The sequence below is a fragment of the Lactuca serriola genome, chromosome 1, assembly GCF_051521515.1.
Source record: "Lactuca serriola cultivar US96UC23 chromosome 1, Lser_US96UC23_V15, whole genome shotgun sequence".
Lineage (NCBI taxonomy): Eukaryota > Viridiplantae > Streptophyta > Magnoliopsida > Asterales > Asteraceae > Lactuca > Lactuca serriola.
The window spans coordinates 253,558,348-253,577,842 of NC_136408.1; the positions used below are offsets into that span (position 1 = coordinate 253,558,348).

At 37.7% G+C, this 19,495-nt stretch overlaps 1 protein-coding gene and 1 non-coding gene across 2 annotated transcripts; one reads left to right on the top strand and one right to left on the bottom strand.

The window, feature by feature from the left end:
• Nucleotides 1–5,872: 5,872 nt before the first annotated feature.
• On the bottom strand, nucleotides 5,873–6,388 carry LOC145067174 (uncharacterized). The gene has a single exon (XM_079014373.1). The coding sequence runs from the start codon at nucleotides 6,386–6,388 to the stop codon at nucleotides 5,873–5,875; it is 516 nt and encodes a 171-aa protein (XP_078870499.1).
• A 1,065-nt stretch (nucleotides 6,389–7,453) lies between these two features.
• On the top strand, nucleotides 7,454–7,560 carry LOC145080834 (small nucleolar RNA R71). The gene has a single exon (XR_013695416.1). It is a non-coding gene; the product is annotated as a small nucleolar RNA R71 (small nucleolar RNA).
• The last annotated feature ends 11,935 nt before the right edge of the window (nucleotides 7,561–19,495 follow it).

Genomic DNA, 19,495 nt, shown 5'->3' on the forward strand with positions numbered 1-19,495 from the left:
AATGACTTTAAACTGTTATCAAACTATTTTACATGTTTTTAAACTTATATATTGTTAAAAACCATGTCTACTACATATATAGTTATATAAATAAGGTTTGAAGGACTTAGGAGAGATAACCCACTTTACTTCCTGTCCTCGTTGGGTTGTGGTTCTAAAGTACCCGGTTGTTTGTCCGAGTGTCGTTGAATCCTTACTTATATATTATGTATATATGTATACACATAAAGATTTATATCTCAGTTCAGTACATTCATTCATTCATTAAATTTACTAATAAACTATAATAGGTGTAGTTTAGGGTTATACTACTTACTACTTCAGTTCTACGAATCATACAAGAGTTAGTTCATTCATGAGTCATTACTTATTACTATGAGAACATATACATTATATTACTATGAGAAAATGTACAACTATACTAGAAGGTGAACATATACAACTATGCTAGAAAGATAACATATACAACGATACTAGCACGAGTAACAATACATTACATATACATGAATACATTAACATAAATGTGATCCACTGTATCAGAGCATGCCTTCAATGTCGTGGCCCGAGTTGTAGCAGAGTCTCTTAGAGGGAGAGCGTGAGTTTGTGTATAGATCTATACTGGATTGACTATCCTACACCTTGCTGCTAGCTACAGCCGGACCTGAAGGTCTACGGGTGCCAAACGTCATACCTTTTTACGACTTACATTGTTGAGCTTCATAGTCGATAGTATGGTACAATTAATCACATAATACCTTGATATAAATCCGGTTTAAGGTAGTTAGTACAACAGTAGTTCCTATAATACAACACTATAGAACTACATTAATTTACCCTTTACATATATTCAGTGATCATTTCACGTAAACATTAATGTACAAACTATATTTTGATAATGATAGTTACACTTGGGAAAATCACACGCTTTTACGAGAAAGGAAGATACAAAACAGTTATGCCTTGTTAGAAGGCTACTTTTAGTAGGAAATATAGGATTTTCAAGGAGATACAAACTTTTACAAACACTTACAAATATTCATATACTTTTATTACAAATGTTTACAAACTCGTACTTCAAACCACGTTCAAACGTTTTGATACAAACACCGACACTAAATACTTATGAACTCACCAGCTTTAATGTTGATAAACTCTTTCAAAATAACTTGTATTCTCAGGTCATCAGTAGACAGGTACTGAGGCTAGATTTTGAGAAGATGGAGCGCATTCAAGACTCATTTTGTTATTTTGATTTACATTTTTGGTGTCTATAACTGTACAGAACACACTTGTATTAATATTACATATTTAATGCAATGGATGATGTTGTTTGCTTGTTTGCTATTATACTGTGTTGTGATACTTTACATGACGTCCTCCACCCTAGAACGTTTCCGCTGTTCTTGGTTTTGGGGTGTGAGGAATATTCACTACCACCCCGGAATGAGATGGTAGCAATAAATTCCCAACATAGCTTAGCAAACACTGGTTCTTGAATTTTAAACAGCTGCAGCCATCCATCACAAATTATTGTAGATTCCCCCACATCACAATATTTCACCAGATAAGGTGTCAATTCTTCTTCCAGACCAATTTTTCCCAACCAATCCCAATTAATTGCATTGGGAATGTGAATTTCTTTTTGCTTGAGAGCCTCCAATCTGTTGTTTGCACGGGCTTGTGAAGATCTTGAAGTTATTTGTTGAAAAGTAAGCCATGGAATATCTCCTTGACCTCCTCCCCTTGATGTCTGCCCTCTTCTAGACATAATTCCTGCATAATGACATCAAGAAAACAACAACAAACAAAACCCAACAATTAAAGTGAACCAAAACAGATCTGTCTTGGCACCTACTCGCCGAGTTCATGAACTACTCGGCGAGTGGGATGAAGTTTGGGACAGATTTCAATCGGACCTTATTAGGTCAATCCAAACACCTAAATTTGCAAAGGGGTTCACTATTCTAAGTCCCTTAAACACAATTCCATAAGAAATTTTGTCTAAAGCTTCCTAATTCATGGTAAAATTGAAACCCTAGAATTGGAGAAAACCCCAACTCCAGATTTTAAGCAAAATAAGAACCAAGAATTGATAAAGTTTCAACCTTTAACAAGTATACAAAGTAAAAATCATACCTTTTTTCTTGGTGGATAGAGATTCAACAAAAAATTAGAGAAATGGCTTGAGAGGAAGAGAGTGCTCGGCGAGTATGAAGTGTTGGTGAAAGTGAGTAAAAGAAAACGAAACCCTTATTTATAGATTGTAAAAACCCATGTAAATGGTCGTACTCGCCAAGTAGAAATACCTACCCGCCGAGTAGGAACACATATTTGCGATTTTCGGGGATTTCAAAAAAGTACTCGCTGAGTAGTACATATAAACTTGGCGAGTAGAGCGATCAGTTTGAAAAAAAAACTCAATTTTTTAAACCACCAACCCACACTTTGAGCATTACTTTCCCTCAAGAAATCATTTAAAGCAAAATTTCATTAGAAGAATGAAAAGAAAACAAATCCTAAAAAAATGAAAAAGAAAACAAAGGGAAAAGAAATGCAAACTCTAAACTCGGGTTTCCTCCCGGAAGCGCTTCTTTTTAAAGAGTCATTAGCTGACTCCTTCCATTCTACGTTTCTGCCATACCCTCCAGCATCAGCCCTTCTTCTATGTCTTCATTTCTCGGGATTCCTTCTTCGTATTTTTTTCACTCTATGTCCATTAACTTTGAATGGGGTACCATCTCTTGATAATAACTTGATAGCTCCATGTGAAAACACCTTCTTCACTAGAAATGGACCATCCCATCTTGACTTGAGTTTGCCCGGAAAAAGTTTGAGCCTTGAATTAAAAAGCAACACTTTTTGGCCTTCATGAAAATCTTTATTACCCTTGATCCTCTTGTCATGTCAACTCTTGGTTTTCTATTTATAAATCAAGGAGCTAGTATAAGCCTCATTTCTAAGTTCCTCAAGAGCATTCATTTGCATCAACTGGTTTTTTTGAAGCTCAGCTATATCAATGTTGCACATTTTTAAAGCCCAAAAAGCTTTATGCTCTATTTCCACCAGTAGATGACATTGCTTTTCATAAACTAGCCTATATGGTGTAGTACCAATAGGTGTTTTGAAAGCTGTTCGGAAGGCCCAAAGTGCATCATCTAACTTATCTGACCATTTCTTTCGATTGCTCCCCAACGATCTCACCAAAATTCTTTTTAAGGCTCTATTTGTCACTTTAGTTTGCCCACTAGTTTGTGGATAATAGATGTAGAGAATTTATGGGTTACCCCATATTTCCTTAACACCTTTTCTAATTGATCATTGGCAAAGTGAGTGCCTCGATCACTTATAAGGGCTTTAGGAACTCCAAATCTCGAAAATAATTTCTTCAAAAAACGTACCACCACCCGAGCATCATTAGTTGGTAAAGCTTGATCCTCCGCCCACTTGGATAAATAATCAACTGCCACCAATATGTATTTCTTGCCTTTTGACATGGGAAATGGTCCCATGAAATCGATCCCCCATACATCAAATACTTCGCACACTTGAATACTATGTTGTGGCATTTCGTTTCGGGATGAAATGTTTCCCGCTCTTTGGCATGCATCACACTCTTTGACATATTAGGTAGCATCTTTAAAAATTATGGGCCAATGAAACCCAATATCAAATATCTTCTTAGCGGTGTAGTGTGCTTCATGATGTCCATCGGTGGGTCCGCTATGATAATGCTCCAAAATTTGTCGACTTTCATTTCCGAATACACATCTCCGTATGATTCGATCTGCGCAACTTCGTAAAAGATATGGCTCATCCCAAAAGTAGTATTTTATTTCTAAAAAGAATTTCTTCTTCTGTTGACGGGTAAGATCTTTTGGGATGTACTTGGTAGCTAAGTAATTAGCTATGTCCGCAAACCATGGCTCTTCTCCCGTGGTCACCATAATGTACTCGTCCAGAAAGTCATCTCCAAGTTTACCTTCCACCAATGCCTCCAATTGCGGGTTTTCTAGCCTTAATAAATGGTCGGCTGCTACATTCTCAATTCTTTTCTTATCGCGTATCTCATTGTCAAATTCTTGTAGAAGTAGAACCCAACGTATCAATCTTGGCTTGGCATCCTGCTTGGCAAACAAATACTTGATAGCAGAGTGGTCAGTAAAAACAGTGGTTTTAGATAAAACTAGATAAGGGCGGAATTTGTCAAAAGCATACACCACAGCTAGTAATTCTTTTTCGGTGGTGGTGTAATTTTCTTGGGCCGGATTCAAAGCCTTACTTGCATAATAAATGGGTCGAAAGTGCTTATCAACCCTTTGACCAAGGACAGCTCCTAATGCAAAGTCACTAGCATCACACATTATTTCAAATGGTAAATTCCAATTCTGGGAAATAATGATCGGGGCATTAGTTAATTTTTCTTTAAAAAATTCAAAAGCCTCTAAACACTCTTTAGTAAAATTAAATGGTGCATCTTTTAAAATTAGTTGTGTTAGAGGTCTAGCTATTTTAGAAAAATCTTTTATGAAACACCGGTAAAAACTCGCGTGCCCTAGAAAACTTCTAATGCCCTTCACATTAGTTGGTGGAGGTAATTTGGCAATTGTATCTATTTTTTCCCGATCCACCTCAATTCCCGATTTGGAAACTTTGTGGCCTAAAACTATACCCCCTTTAACCATAAAGTGACATTTTTCTCAATTAAGGACTAAGTCGGTTTTTTCACACCTTGCAAGCATTAAATCAAGGTTAGTGAGACAATCATGGAAGGAAGATCCAAAAACAGAAAAATCGTCCATAAATACTTCCATGAATTTTTTCGCCATGTCTTGGAATATGGCCGTCATGCACCTTTGAAATGTCGCAGGTGCATTGCATAACCCAAAAGGGCATGCGACGATAGGAAAAAGTTCCACTTGGGCAAGTAAAAGTGGTCTTTTCTTGGTCTATTGGGTCTATGGGTATTTGGAAGTAACCCGAAAATCCGTCTAAGAAACAATAATAACTATGTCCCAACAATCTTTCAAGCATTTGATCAATAAAAGGTAAAGGAAAATGGTATTTACGAGTGGCATCGTTTAGCTTTCGATAGTCGATGCATACTCGCCAACCGGTTACCGTTTGGGTCGGAATAAGCTCGTTCTTTTCGTTGGTTATGACTGTCATCCCTCCTTTCTTGGGCACCACCTGGACAGGACTTACCCACAGACTGTCAGAAATAGAATAAATGATCCCTGCATCTAGGAGCTTGACTACTTCCTTCTTGACCACTTCTTGCATGTTTGGGTTCAATCTTCTTTGGTGTTGCACAATTGGCTTTGCTCCTTTTTCCAAGTTGATCTTGTGAGAACAATAAAAGGGGCTTATTCCCTTGATATCACTAATGCTCCATGAAATGGCACGCTTACGCTTCTTCAAGACTTGAACTAATTCTTCTTTTTTCAGATTTGGAGAGTTCAGAAGCTATTATAACTAGTTTTTGATGACCATCTTCAAGGAAGGCATACTCCAAGTGATGTGGTAGTGCTTTGAGCTCTGTTTTTGCATTTTGCATGTTGTACTCGTCGAGTACAGGTAAGGGACTCGTCGAGTCCTCTGCAGAATTCACCATTTCTTGGGTTTCTTCAATTGGACTCGGCGAGTAGACCGAGTCTACTCGGCGAGTAGATTGCTCAAATTTCTTCAGTAATTCCTCATAATCAGCTTCTTCCAGCAGTCTCTCAATTTCCAGTAGGTCTTTTTCAGCATCAAGTTCTTCATCAAAGATGATGGTGGAATTGTTTGGATCTTGATTATCCCATTCCTCCATCAATTCATCCAACATGTAAATTGAAAATGTCGTGTCATCACTATTCCTCGCATGCTTCATAGCTCAATCAACCTCGAAAGTGACGGAATCATCCCCCACCCGTAGAGTAAGTTTCGAGTCTCTCATGTCAACTATAGCACTTTCCGTGTCAAGGAAAGGTCTTCCAATGATGATCGTGACTTGAGGATCCGCTTCCATGTCTAGAATTATAAAGTCTGCAGGAAACACGAACGTGTCCACCATTACCAATAAATCTTCACATATTCCTCTTGGAAATGTGACTGTTTTATTTGCTAAGTGAATTGCCATTCGAATTGGCCTTGGTTCCGGGAGATCCAATTTCTTGAAAAATGAATAAGACATGAGGTTCACACTTGCTCCCGAATCAGCTAAAGCATGAATGGTGGCCAAGTTACCAAATTGGCATGGCAAAGTCAAGCTTCCCGGGTCACCCTTCTTCTTTGGTAGTTTTCTTAACAAGGCAGATGAGCAGTTTTCAATAAGAACTACCTTTTTTACTTCCTCCATCTTCCTTCTATTGGTTAGAAGCTCCTTGAGGAATTTGGCATATTTTGGCATTTGTGCAACTGCTTCGATGAATGGTAAGTTGATTTGAAGAGCTTTTATATGGTCTAGAAATTTCTGTTATTCCTCTTCATTCTTTTCTTGCTTAGCTCAGGCTGGATATGGCATTGGAGGCTGAAAGGGCTTTTCAGGAATCTGACTTTTCGGATTAGGCAATGGACTCGTCGAGTTCAATTTTTGGACTCGGCTAGTAGAATCTGGATCATGCAGATTTTTATTTTGGCCTTGTTTTTCTGCATCCTCCTTTTGTAACTCCTTGGGCTCTTCAGTCTGAATAGGGGCCAGAGGAGTAATTATCTTCCCACTTCTTGTTGTCATGATATTTATGTGCATGCGTCGTGGGTTGTTTTCGGTTTTACTCGGAAGTTCTCTAGGTGATCTTTGATTGATTTGCTGAGCAAGTTGCCCTAGCCGTGTCTCAATTTTGTTGATAGATGCTTGTTGGTTTCTAAACATTGTTCTTGTTTCTTGGATTGCAGCATCATGATCATTATGTCTCTTTTCTGAAGCAGCTACAAACTTGGTAAGCATCTTCTCCAAACTTGGTTTTCTTTCTTGTGTCGGTTCCTCCTTTTGGTAAAAACCTCTTCCTTTTTGTTTATACTTCTCCTCCTTAGCCTTCTTGTACTCATCATAAGGGAGCCACTCTTTCTTTAGTTTTCGCCGATCTTCATCATATCAGTCACCACTTGAGTAGCACACTTGCACCTTCTTATTTCCATTCTCATCCAAGTCACAATCTCTACTAAGATGAGGCCCATTGCAGTTCTCACAACCCACCCGAATAGCATGTATCGTTTGAGCCATTTTGTGCATCCTCCTATCCATGGTTTTCAACATAGCCATCACGCTGACTAATCTTCTGAAGCTCCATAGGCGGACCCCCTTGTCATATCATTTCTTGGATTGTGGTATTCTCTAGAGTGCTTAGAGAATTCTTTAATTAGTTGCTTTATCACCGGGGGTGCTTTCTTCATGAGTGGCCCTTTCGAGTCAAGCAATTTCCTTGTTGTAACATTTACTCCATCATAAAAAATGGAGACTTCTTGTTGACTATTAAGTTCATGATGTGGGTAATTCCTTAGTAAGATCTTGTACCTTTCCCAAGCTTCATAAAGTGACTCTCTAGCTTGTTGTTCATAGTTGGCTATGGCTTTCTTGAACTTAGATATCTTGGATGGTGGGCAGAATTGATCAATGAACTATTCTTTCATCTTGGCCCATGTAGTGATGGATCCGGGGGGGAAGTGACTTGAGCCAATCCTTTGCAGCACCCTTCAATGTAACCGGAAGCATGCGAAGTAGCTGAGTTTCTCGAGGCACGTTTGGAACATTGAAATAATCAGCTACATCATTGACTTCATCCAAGTGTTTGTAAGCATCTTTGTGGTCTTTTCCGCTGAAGAGGATCTCTTTACGTAGAGCAAGGATGTGACCCTTAAGATCAAAAGTAGCAGTTGCGGGATTTACGGGTTGCACAAGTCCCGAGCCAGTATCATCGCATATCCTCTTCTTCCATTCTCCCATGGGGACTTCATCGATTTTAGCCATTGTAATAGCTAATTCGTCGCCGGAATCGTAGTCGTGCCCGAATGTAAGTTCTTCTTCTTCTTCGGTTTCGTACTCGGTGTCCTCTTTAATAGGGTCTTCTCTTGCAAAAGAGGCGTTGGATGCTCCTGATTTGCTGCCCTTCTTCTTCCCAAAAACAGTCTTCAAGCTAGACAAAGGCAACTTCGTAGGTGTATTTGAGCTTTCAACGTCTTTGCCTTTGTTCTTTCTCAATGCGGATTCTGTGTCTTCAAAAGAGGGTACCAGTGGAGTGTTGGATCCTCTGGTCATGAAAATCCTACAATGAAATAAGAAAAATGTGTAAAAAGAACAAAAAATGAAACTGAACGAAAATAAAAATTAAATTGTCAAACAGCACCCTACTCGCCGAGTAGGGTCGAGTGCACTCGGCGAGTAGCCTGTCTAAACTAAGAAAATAATTAAAACAAAATAAATACTTCTAAAAACTAATAAACCCTAAAACCTAACCTACTTACTGAATTACTAAAAAAATTAACTTTGTGCAAGAAAAACTCACACAAAGGATCAATAAATTTAGGATTATATTTAATTTTTGAACCCTTCCCCGGCAATGGCGCCAAAAACTTGATGTGTGTAAAATGCACTGGTTTTATTCCTACTTTTAAAATATAAATTTAGCACACAAAGGCAGTGAACCTGTCTTTTAGTGGTATAGTAGGATAAGTAGGGTGTCGAACTAAGAGAACGAAAATTAAACTAATAACTAATTTTAACTAAACAAGTAATAAAAGTAAAGAGTTTTTCTCTAGTTTTACAAGACTAGAAACTTAAACACACCACCTAGAAAGTGATTAACTAAACAACTAAAAACAAGTAAAAATTCACCAAATTTAATAAAGAGTTTCTATTTAGGTCCAACCAATTCACTCCTATGGTTATTTTTTTAATAAAATGATAAATTAATTGTTATTTGTTACCAACTATAGTGGTTAGATTCATATTCACTATTACTAACCCTTAGAAAATTAATCAATTCAAGAAATTGCCAATTGCTTAAATAAATTAACCCCCTAATTCAATTATTTGGATTAAATAAGATTTGTAATTGGTTAATCAAATTGGTGATTCAAGTAACCTCTTGTTTGTTGGTTTCTCAAACAAGCTCACACATTAATTTACCCATTCTCTAATTAATCCTAGTTTCATATTCACTAGTCCTAGGCATATGATGAAGCGTTCATATAAAGCATATGAGGTTAACAATTAAGAGATGTTCATGCAGCTTAATTATCTTCCAATTAACAGAAAATAGTTATGGTTAATGCATAAGGTTCTTTAACAAACTTAATTTAATAAAATCACCCAAAAACAATCAATAAAAGTAATAATCAAACCATATGAATAACTTGGTTTTTACTAAACAGAAACAACACGAATTTAGCTCATGATTACAATGGAAACAAGCTCAAAAACGAATTTAACTAAGTTAGTCATGATTAAATCCTAAGATTAAGTGGATAATATAACCTAATTTGCCTTGAGTCTTCAAAAGATCAGAGATTAGGGTTCTTCAGGTCTCTAAAGGGTTCTTCAATCGCAGGTGTACTTCCCAAAAAGCCAGAAATGTCCCCAATTCATAATAAGGTTCTCTATTTATACTTATCACAAAACAGGGTCGACCAACTCGCCGAGTAGATGTGAAAAATCTGTGTTAATCAGGAACTCTTGACTTTTCTTCGCGAATATTCTTGGGAACTCACCGAGTAGCTACGTGGACTCGCCGAGTTGCTCCAGATTTTCTTCTTTTTCTTCATTCTTTAGCTTCTAATTGCGTCTCCTTATTCCTTTTTGCTTCCAAGCATGTCTTCTGGACTGAAATTACAATTTAGACCTTATTAAGTACCTTTTGTCCATATTATGCACATAATTAGCTAAAAATGAATAAAAATCTATAGTAAACATATGGCTAATTATGCACATATCAATTCACATGATCAAGACCTTAGTTTTATGGTTCTTCACCACCAGAAACACTTAAAACGACAGGTTATTAAGCTCTGGAGTGCATCAACTCATAAAGCCTCAAGCTTGGGACCAAAAACCCCAAAATGGACCCTAATATGCACAAAACAAAAAGAGTGGGAAAGCTTGGAGCTTTATACCTTCAAATGGTGCTCTAGCCTCAAGAAAGCTCGGATCCACTGCCTGGTCTTCAACTGCACTCCTTTCCATGCTCCTTCTTAACTCCCAAAAGCCCACAAGAACACATATAAGCTCATCATGGCCACACAAGCTCAAGAACGGATATTAGGGTTTGAGAGGGTTTATTAACTGAGGAAGGTGGACATAAAGGACACCATCTCTTTCTTTATATACAGACACCTCACTTAATTAGGGTTTCCTTCTATGCCTAATATGCCCAATATATTAGGTGCCTCTTGCTTAAGGATAACAGGCATATGTACACTAAGCGTACGCATACGTACGCCCAACGTACTTCGCTGCCAAAATTCTTACCTTTAGGGACTTATCATGCCAACTCTCCAAACATCCATAGCTTCTTCGATATGACTTGAATTCCAAAAATCCGCATACCTACAGGAAAGTAATGAGATGCCCTACATTCCTAGCAACTTGCCTCAACCCGAGACCTCCTAGCCCCCAACTCATGGCGCACAAACCTTAATCATGGATAATATGAAACAAGATGTTACACAAATTCTCAGATGATCCAAAACAACATGTTACACAAAACATGCCAAGTGAAACACAAGAATAATACTAATCCTAGATGGCCCAAAACTTTTAAGTGCAATATTGATTACTCATTATTCATTGTACGATGTTTCAAATAATCAACTTAATACTTGAATTAAGACAGTAGTTGTCCCATTCTCCAAGCATGCACACAATGTTTGTCTATGATCCTTACTTTGTGAAATAGATCAATTGACAGTATTTCAATGATGCTGATTTCACAATTCCAAATTCTTGTCATTTGTAGAAAGTGTTAGATTTTAAACTATCATGCAATGATTCTTTTGTAATGTCTAGGTACCAAAAGTCACAGAGACTTGACCAACGATATTACAAACTATTCATTTGGAGATTGTTACAAGACAATTCCATGGAAATGAAGTCTAAAATTCAAAGTACATTCCTTTGAACATTCTTCTTGCATAAAAGTTTCTAACTTTTTCATCTATTCTTCAACCCCCAATATTGAAACATTCCATATTTGCCATACGACAACTCATTATTAATAGATTCCTGTCTATTCATAATAAAGTCAATATGGACCGTCCATTACTATACTTCCAACTTTCCTTAAGCGACCCATCCTTGGTGAACCTTAGATTGTCCTTAATAGTTGTTTAATCACTTTAGTCATATCCGGTTCTATTCCTTTTTCCCTCTCAATGCCCTAGGGATTTGGAAAATTAGAACACGAGATTATTATAGCATATAAATCGATCCTATACCTGAAGCATATGGGACACGATTCATAATGTCTAACATAAAGACATGATACTTGATCTGTCTTTTGCTATAATATTTCTATTTGCCATGTTCTCATAATTTTTTATTATGAAGAGCGATGTCGTAATCATAATCAAATTTTGAGAACGCAATTAACATTTCCATATACAGAATTTCCTTATGTTGAAGCATTCCAACATAACATTCATATATATATATATATATATATATATATATATATATATATATATATATATATATATATATATATATATATATATATATATATAATTTGATTAAATTCCAATTTAAGCTTTTAGAATTTAAATGAAGTATAAATTCTTCTCCCTTAATTTTAGAAAAGCAACTTTTCAAACTCTACAACCTTGCGAATTGAAACTTTTGTTTTCTATAATTAACATTGCTAACTTGCAACATTTACCATAATTGATTATGCTCCCACTGGCATGATAATTATTATCTTACTAGCGTAATGATTATGGTCCCACAAGCTTTGACATGTACCCTGAAATCAGTTGGACTTCTAGAAATCAATACTTATTTACTTTCATTACGAAAGTTCAGATTTCTGATATGAGATGCTTCGATAAGATTTTATCTGGGCTTCTCAAAGTCATACACCTTTCCTTAGATAGATCACATATGTGTCTACACAATTTTAGAACTTATAACAACAAGTCTCAAATGTTTAGACCTTTTTCCATTTCTCACAAGTCGAATTATGAAAAGGGATGTCGTAATCATAACCGAATTTGAGATGCAAATATTACAATTTCTATCTCCTTAAAATCTACTTAGAGAAAGTGTTTCCTCACAATCATTTTCATGAATTGGAGAGAAACCTTATGACAGTTAGATTTTATGGTGTATGTGTTCCTATGCATGTGAATTTGTCAAACCATAATCTTAAGACAAGGTTTGTGACAAATCCAAACTCATATGGACTGAACTTATTCAATCTTAATTTCTTGCCACCTAGCAGCACAAGGGCCAACCATGTCTTCCTAGTTGTTAAGTAGCTCACCCATACTAATCAATGAAACTTTCATTGATCCACATGATTTGTCTTATGCAAACAACTGACAACTTGTAGAACTCACATGCATAGTCAACTTTTAACTGGAATGAGCACATAAATAAGGATATGTCAACACGATAAGTTGCGAACCTCAAGTTGTGTGTTAGGGATAAACAATAGGTTTATTCATGATTTGTTCTTGAAACTTGTCAAGATCTTTAAGACTCCCAATGGCCTTTTGACATATAAGACTCTCTTGTCAAGAACCATTCCTTGAGAAACAGATATTCAAGAGTTAGTGCGGATTCTAATCAAGACTAACACTTCACACAATTGGCCTTAGTTGGTCTTTGTTTTATCCAAAACATCACAACTTACTAATTTCAAATGTACAAGATGTAACATCCGGTTTTCCAGGTATATTATTTTAAATATTTATTTTAAGGATTTTGGGTGGACTTGACGATTTGGTCCCTCAACTTGTCGAGTGGGATCGCGACTGGGTGACGTGTTTAATGAATGGACTCGACGAGTCGGGTATCTGACTCGCCGAGTCAGCGCTGCTGAGGAAAACCCTAATTGCTCGGCTTTATGGCCTATTTAAAGGCTTTTATTGCCTCCATTTGCGGCCACACTTTGCCTTGAGAGACCCTAATCGATCCAGAGAGCTTAAAGAAAGAGAGAGAGAGAGAGAGAGAGAGAGAGAGAGAGAGAAAGAGCTAATTTTTTCATTTTGGTGCATTCTTGCAACGAAGAAGGAGAGGGTTCAAGCTTAGTTGTCTAGAGGGGCTCAGATCTTTCACTATTTCATTCAAGGCTGCTGCTGAAGGTATGAATCTATACCTATTTTCATATGATTAGTATATATCTTGAAGTCAAGGTTTCTTTACCCTCTTTAAGTTGAGTTATGAAATATGTGAAGTCCGTTTGAGGCTTAGACATCATATCTAGTCCTTGAGAGGTCCAAAGAGCCCCAAGAACCCAACTTTATGCAGTTACATAAGAATATTGAACCTAAGACACCATTATGAGGGCTATTGTGTCAAATAGAGATAGATGAGTGATGCATGTACATAAAGGTTGAACCGTTACGTGATTAATGAGCCTTGAGTGCATAGATCTGATGTTTGGGAAAGTATCTTGCACTAAATCAACTGAATGGAAAAGAGTCTGAATAGACTCACTAAGTTGAGCCGCTGACTTGGCTAGTAGCCTAGGGTTTTGTCGAGATGAACTGAGTCAGATGATGACCTATCGAGTTAGGGGTTAGCTCGTCGAGTTGGAGCTTGCTAGGGTTGCCATGAATCGATTGGACTCAACGAGTGTCCAGAGTGCACTGGACGAGTCTGGTCAAAGTTGGACCGTTGACTGGAGTTGACTTCTGTTGACTTTAGGGTTTGGTCAAATGAGTAAAAGAGGTCAGGGAGGGGTAGAATGGTCTTCTACCCACTTTTCAGAGATAAGAGTAGAATATTAATTAGAAATATTAACTTATGATAGGCGGAGGCTAGACCGAGGATTCCGGGCATGAGACTTTTACTAGATATATTACAAGGTGAGTCTTCTCACTATACTTTACTTAGAGTGGTGACTAAGTGTGACCAGAGGGTCTTATGTGCTTTCTTGAGTTATACATGATTGTATGATATGTATTGTATGCTATATTATTTTTTTCTTAGACCGGACAGAAGGTCCAACGAACTATGAGGCCAGAGGGTTCTCAATCAGACTGGATCGGAGGATCCAACGAGCTAGACCAGACCAGAGGGTCCAACAAGCTACGAGACTGGAGGGTCCTGCTGAGACACATGGACTGGAGGGTCCTACAGAGTGTAGCCTCGAGTGGCGAATTTTTTATATGTGGTATTTGTTGGAATAGTGTCTAAGGCTACAACTATATTAGGCAAGTATTTGACCCGGTTGAGCATGGTCCTTTTGGGTTGCCTTCACCATAGCAACTTGACAGGATGATTTATTATGAGAGAAGGAATATTATTAATGTATTATAAGAACAATATAAGGAATAATAATATTATTATTTGATTAATATAAGTCATAAATTAATTAGGAATTAATTTGATGACTTAAAGAGATTAATTAGATAAAGGGGTATAAACTGTCAATTGTTTGATAGTTGCACTTTGGGCTATATATCCTTTATGGATAAGGGGTGGAAGATTTCTAGGTCTAAGGATAGCCATAAAATCGTCCAAGGCTTATCATGGAAAGGATTTTGATTGCTTAGGGCTTAAGTTATCCAATTAGGGTTTAGGGTGATAACCTAGGAGCCTTACAAGTATTAATAGACCCCAAGGGCTAAGGGATTTCGAGACATGTGCTTAGAGAAGAAACCCTGGCCGAATTTCTCTTCCTTCCTCTCTCTCTCAAATCATCCTCCTTGCTAGTTGGTGTTTGAAAGCCATTAGAAGAGTGACAATTGTAATTCTAAAGCCTCAAGGACAACAAGATCAAGCAAGTGATTCAAGGTAAACTTCTAATCTCTGATTTCATATTATTGTTATTATATATTAGCCATTAGGAGTCTTGGATTCAATGTATGTTCAATTAGAGAAACCTAGATCCAAGCATTAGGGTTGCATGTGCACATAGGAATGTTCATATGGCCAAAACCCATCAGTGGTATCATAGCCTAGATTGGTTTCTATTGAATTCATACTTTGATTGCTTGTTTGTTGCTGAAAAAATCGTTTTTTTGTCCTCTGGCTGATGAACTCGGCGAGTCCCATGGTGGTACTCGGCGAGTAGGCTCAACTCGGTGAGTCCATCTGGGTACTCAGCGAGTTCGAGCGTCAGAATAAGGAAACTTCGGGATTCCTTGCTGTTTATCTTTGAGATACTTGCCTTAATCATATTAGATCAATATAAATCCGATTTTATGATATATATGAGTATATTTTTTACCTAATTGAAGATATTTATCAATTAATAAAATATTTGTTTCCTTATGAGATAATTGATTAATTATATTATTAAATTGGTAAATTGTTTTGCAAGAAATCATTAAATAAATCAAATATGGATAATTATGGAATTAATTGTTAATTAAGATTATTTGTTATTTGATCCTCTATGTTTTTAAAAGTTTAAGACTTGCCCTCAAGTTTTGAAATTTATGTTTTGTGATTAAAAGTTCAATTTAGATAATTTAAATTTCAAACCCTAGAATTTTACAAGTTTAAAATCCAACCCTATACTAATATAATGTTACACGATATATATATATATATATATATATATATATATATATATATATATATATATATATGTATAATTAAAATGCTAGTCTTACCATTAGTAGGCCTCATTCACGAAGCCGGTCTATAAGGTGGGTATAAGGTTGCTGCCTATAAAATGACACTTAATGGGTGTACACTCACACCCACTGCTTGCTTGATCGGTGGAGGGTCGTTAGCCGAACGGGTAGGATAGGGCAACCTCATCTCTTCATTAAAAGTATAATATAAAATACAAACTAACTACATGTTTTTCAAAAATTTCCCAATCTTAGTTACTTTAGGAAAAGTGAATTGATGCAATCCCATGAAATTACACCTTGCACCCTTGCTAAGAAGTTAGTGGAGTGTGTGTGGTTTACCGGCACACTAATTGGTTCTAAGCAAAGGTGGCAAAGGGTGATTCATTGTTTATCATAGTTCGATGGAGCGTGTGTGGTTTACCGGCACATCGAATAGGTGATCGTTACAATGAAGGTACCATGTAAATTTACATTCTAATTCACACCCACTTTGTGATCCTCGGTATCCCAGTCACAAACGAGAGGGGATATCGAGATTTAAACATGCCATTGAAAAGTTTCAATGAATCTCATCCAAACCTAGGAATTCTCAATGCATTTAGAACTTAAAGTTATGTTTTCATGATGGAGAATTAGTGAATCGTCATTCACTTACCTTCAAATTGTTTGCATGTTAGATTACGACATCCCTTTTCTAATGTGTAAATATTGTTGTTGGATCCTAGCCCTAATTTTTCTTATTGGGTGATAATTAGGGATCCATATTCTAATCTATCTTTGTCCTTTCTATTTGTAGATGTCGAACGCAAACAACGTTGGTGCTAGTTCATTCACATTGATGAGCCTTTGTCGAAAGTTGACTTTCGATGGGATGAACTTTAGCGAATGGATAAGATACATTCGCACAATTGGTCGCTATGAGGACAAGGAGTATGTCCTAGATGAGAAGGTCGATAAAATCAACCGAGAAATCGCTACTCCGGCTGAAATGATTGCTTTTGAAACTCACGAGCGTGATGCAACGAAGGTACATTACATCATGATAGTCACCATGAATGCCGAATTCCAAAAATCCTATGAGGACATGTATCCGTATGAAATGCACCAAGACTTATTGGAGAGATACCACCAGAACGCGAGGCAAGAGCGTTATGAGATTTTCACTAACACGATTTCCGCTAAAATGGGTCATGGAGAATCTTTTACCGTGCACCTGCAAAAGATGCAAAGGTATGTCGATCGTCTTCGCAAGTTGAATGTTGACTTTGGGGAAGACTTGGTGATCGACATGGTGCTTCACTCTTTGTCTCCGTGTTACAATCAATTTAGGATGACCTACCACATGAACAAGGAAGAGGTCACCCTAAGCAAGCTCTTAGGTCTCCTTAGGGTTGCTGAAAGCAACCTAAAGGACAAGTCTGTTGCACCCACTCCCAATCCACCCACTGCTCCTGTTTTGTCCATTGGGCAAGGAAGAGGCAAGAAGAGGAAGGTTCCTTCTAAGAGCCACCGCAAGGGAAAGTCCCGAGATGGTTCCTCTTCTAGTGGAACCAAAGTTGATCTTGTTAAACCCTATCCTAACCCTAAGGAGGCTGAGTGCCATCACCGTCATAAAATAGGGCATTGGAAGAGAAGCTGCCCAGACTACCTGCAAGCCATAAGGGAAGGAAAGATCAAGCCATCTTTCGCAGGTATATATACAATTAAATCTAACGATTCATCTCATGCTATTTCTTGGGTCCTTGATACCGGTTGTGGTTACCATATTTGTTCTGAATTGTAGGGACTAAAAAGAAATAGGGATGTGGAGCATGGAAGAATAAATCTAATCCTGGGGAACAGAAGATCGTCGCCTGTGACCAAGATTGGAGTGTATTCTTTAGTGCTTAGGAATGGTTTATCTTTATACTTGAACAATTGTTGCTATTCGCCAGAAATGGCTAGAAACATCATTTCATTTCATGGTGTGTTTAGACAAGGTTTTAGATTTGCTTTTAATAATGAGAATGGTTCTATTTTGGCTTATCTAAATGGTGTCTTTTATTTTGAAGCAATACTGTGTAATGGAATTTATGAAACTATTATGATTGTTGATAACTTAGGAAATGATGTTTTATGCATGGATTCTTCCAATAGTATAGATAAAGCATCCTTATGGCATTCCCGTCTTGGACATGTCAACAAGAAACGCATAGCCCAACTCCAAAAGGATGGAGTGTTGGAGTCATTCGACCTTAGGGAAGATGACACATGCGAGTCTTGTTTGCTTGGAAAGATGACTAAGTCACCCTTCGCTGGTACATGCGAAAGGGGTGACGGTCTATTGGACCTCATACATACCGATGTGTGTGGACCGTTTAGATCAACCACGAATGATGGAAACCGATTCTACGTGACTCTTACTGATGACTATAGTAGATATGGGTATATCTATTTAATCAAGCAAAATTCAGAAACTTTTGAAAAGTTCAAAAAGTTCAAAAATAAAGTGGAGAATCAATTGGGCAGGAAAATCAAGATGCTTCGATCCGATCGAGGAGGAGAGTACCTAAGTCTTGAATTTCACGATTATCTCAAGGAGTGTGGAATAGTTTCACAATTGACGCCACCTAGGACACCGTAGTTGAATGGTGTGGCAGAAAGGCGTAATCGAACCTTGTTGGACATGGTTCGCTCTATGATGAGTCGTGCTTCACTATCTATCTCCTTTTGGGGGTATGCCTTAGATATTGCCGCCCAAATCCTTAACCGAGTCCCTACTAAGAAGGTTGCCAAAACACCTCACGAGATGTGGACGGGGAAAGCTCCTTCGTGAGCACATATCAAGGTTTGGGGTTGCGAGGCTTTCGTAAGACGAGATACTCACGACAAGCTCGAACCTCGTAGTGAGCAATGTATTTTCATCGGCTACCCACAGAAATCCTTTGGATATCTCTTCTATATACCGAAGGACAATGTTGTCTTTGTTGCGAGGAGAGGAGTTTTCCGAGAATGAGAACTCATAGGCCAAGGAGACAGTGGGAGGCAAATCGAGCTTGAAGAGATTCAAGAGTCGATAGATGAAGGAACCTCTACCACTGGCACTCATACCGATTGACGTATCATTACCTCTTAGACGTTCCGAAAGAGTTAGAGTTCAACCCCAGTTGTATGGTTTTCATATTACTACCGAAGGGGACACGTATATTAGTGATAGTACACTAATAAACCTTGATGTACCTAATAGCTATAAAGAACCCATGGCAGGCCCGGAGTCTGCGAAATGGAAAGAGGCAATGGATAGCGAGATCCAATCCATGTATGAAAAACATGTTTGGAATTTGGTTGATAATGTGCCCGGTCGTAAGACCGTTGGGTGCAAATGGATCTTCAAGAAGAGGACCGACGTGGATGGAAAAGTACACACGTATAAGGCACGATTGGTTGCGAAGGGATTTACTCAAACTCCCGGAGTTGACTATGATGAGACCTTCTCACCAATTGCGAAGATAAAGTCTATTAGAGTGATGCTAGCTATTACAGCATTTCATGATTATGAGATTTGGCAAATGGATGTCAAGACCGCTTTCCTTAACGGGAAGTTGGCTGAGGATGTTTACATGGCTCAGCGAGAGGGGTTTGTGAATCCAAAGCATCCGAATAGAGTGTGTAAGCTTGAGAAGTCCATTTATTGACTTAATCAAGCATCTCGCAGATGGAATCTCTACTTCGATGAGAAAGTCAAAGACTTTGGATTTGTACGAAGCGAAGATGAATCGTGTGTATATGTCAAATC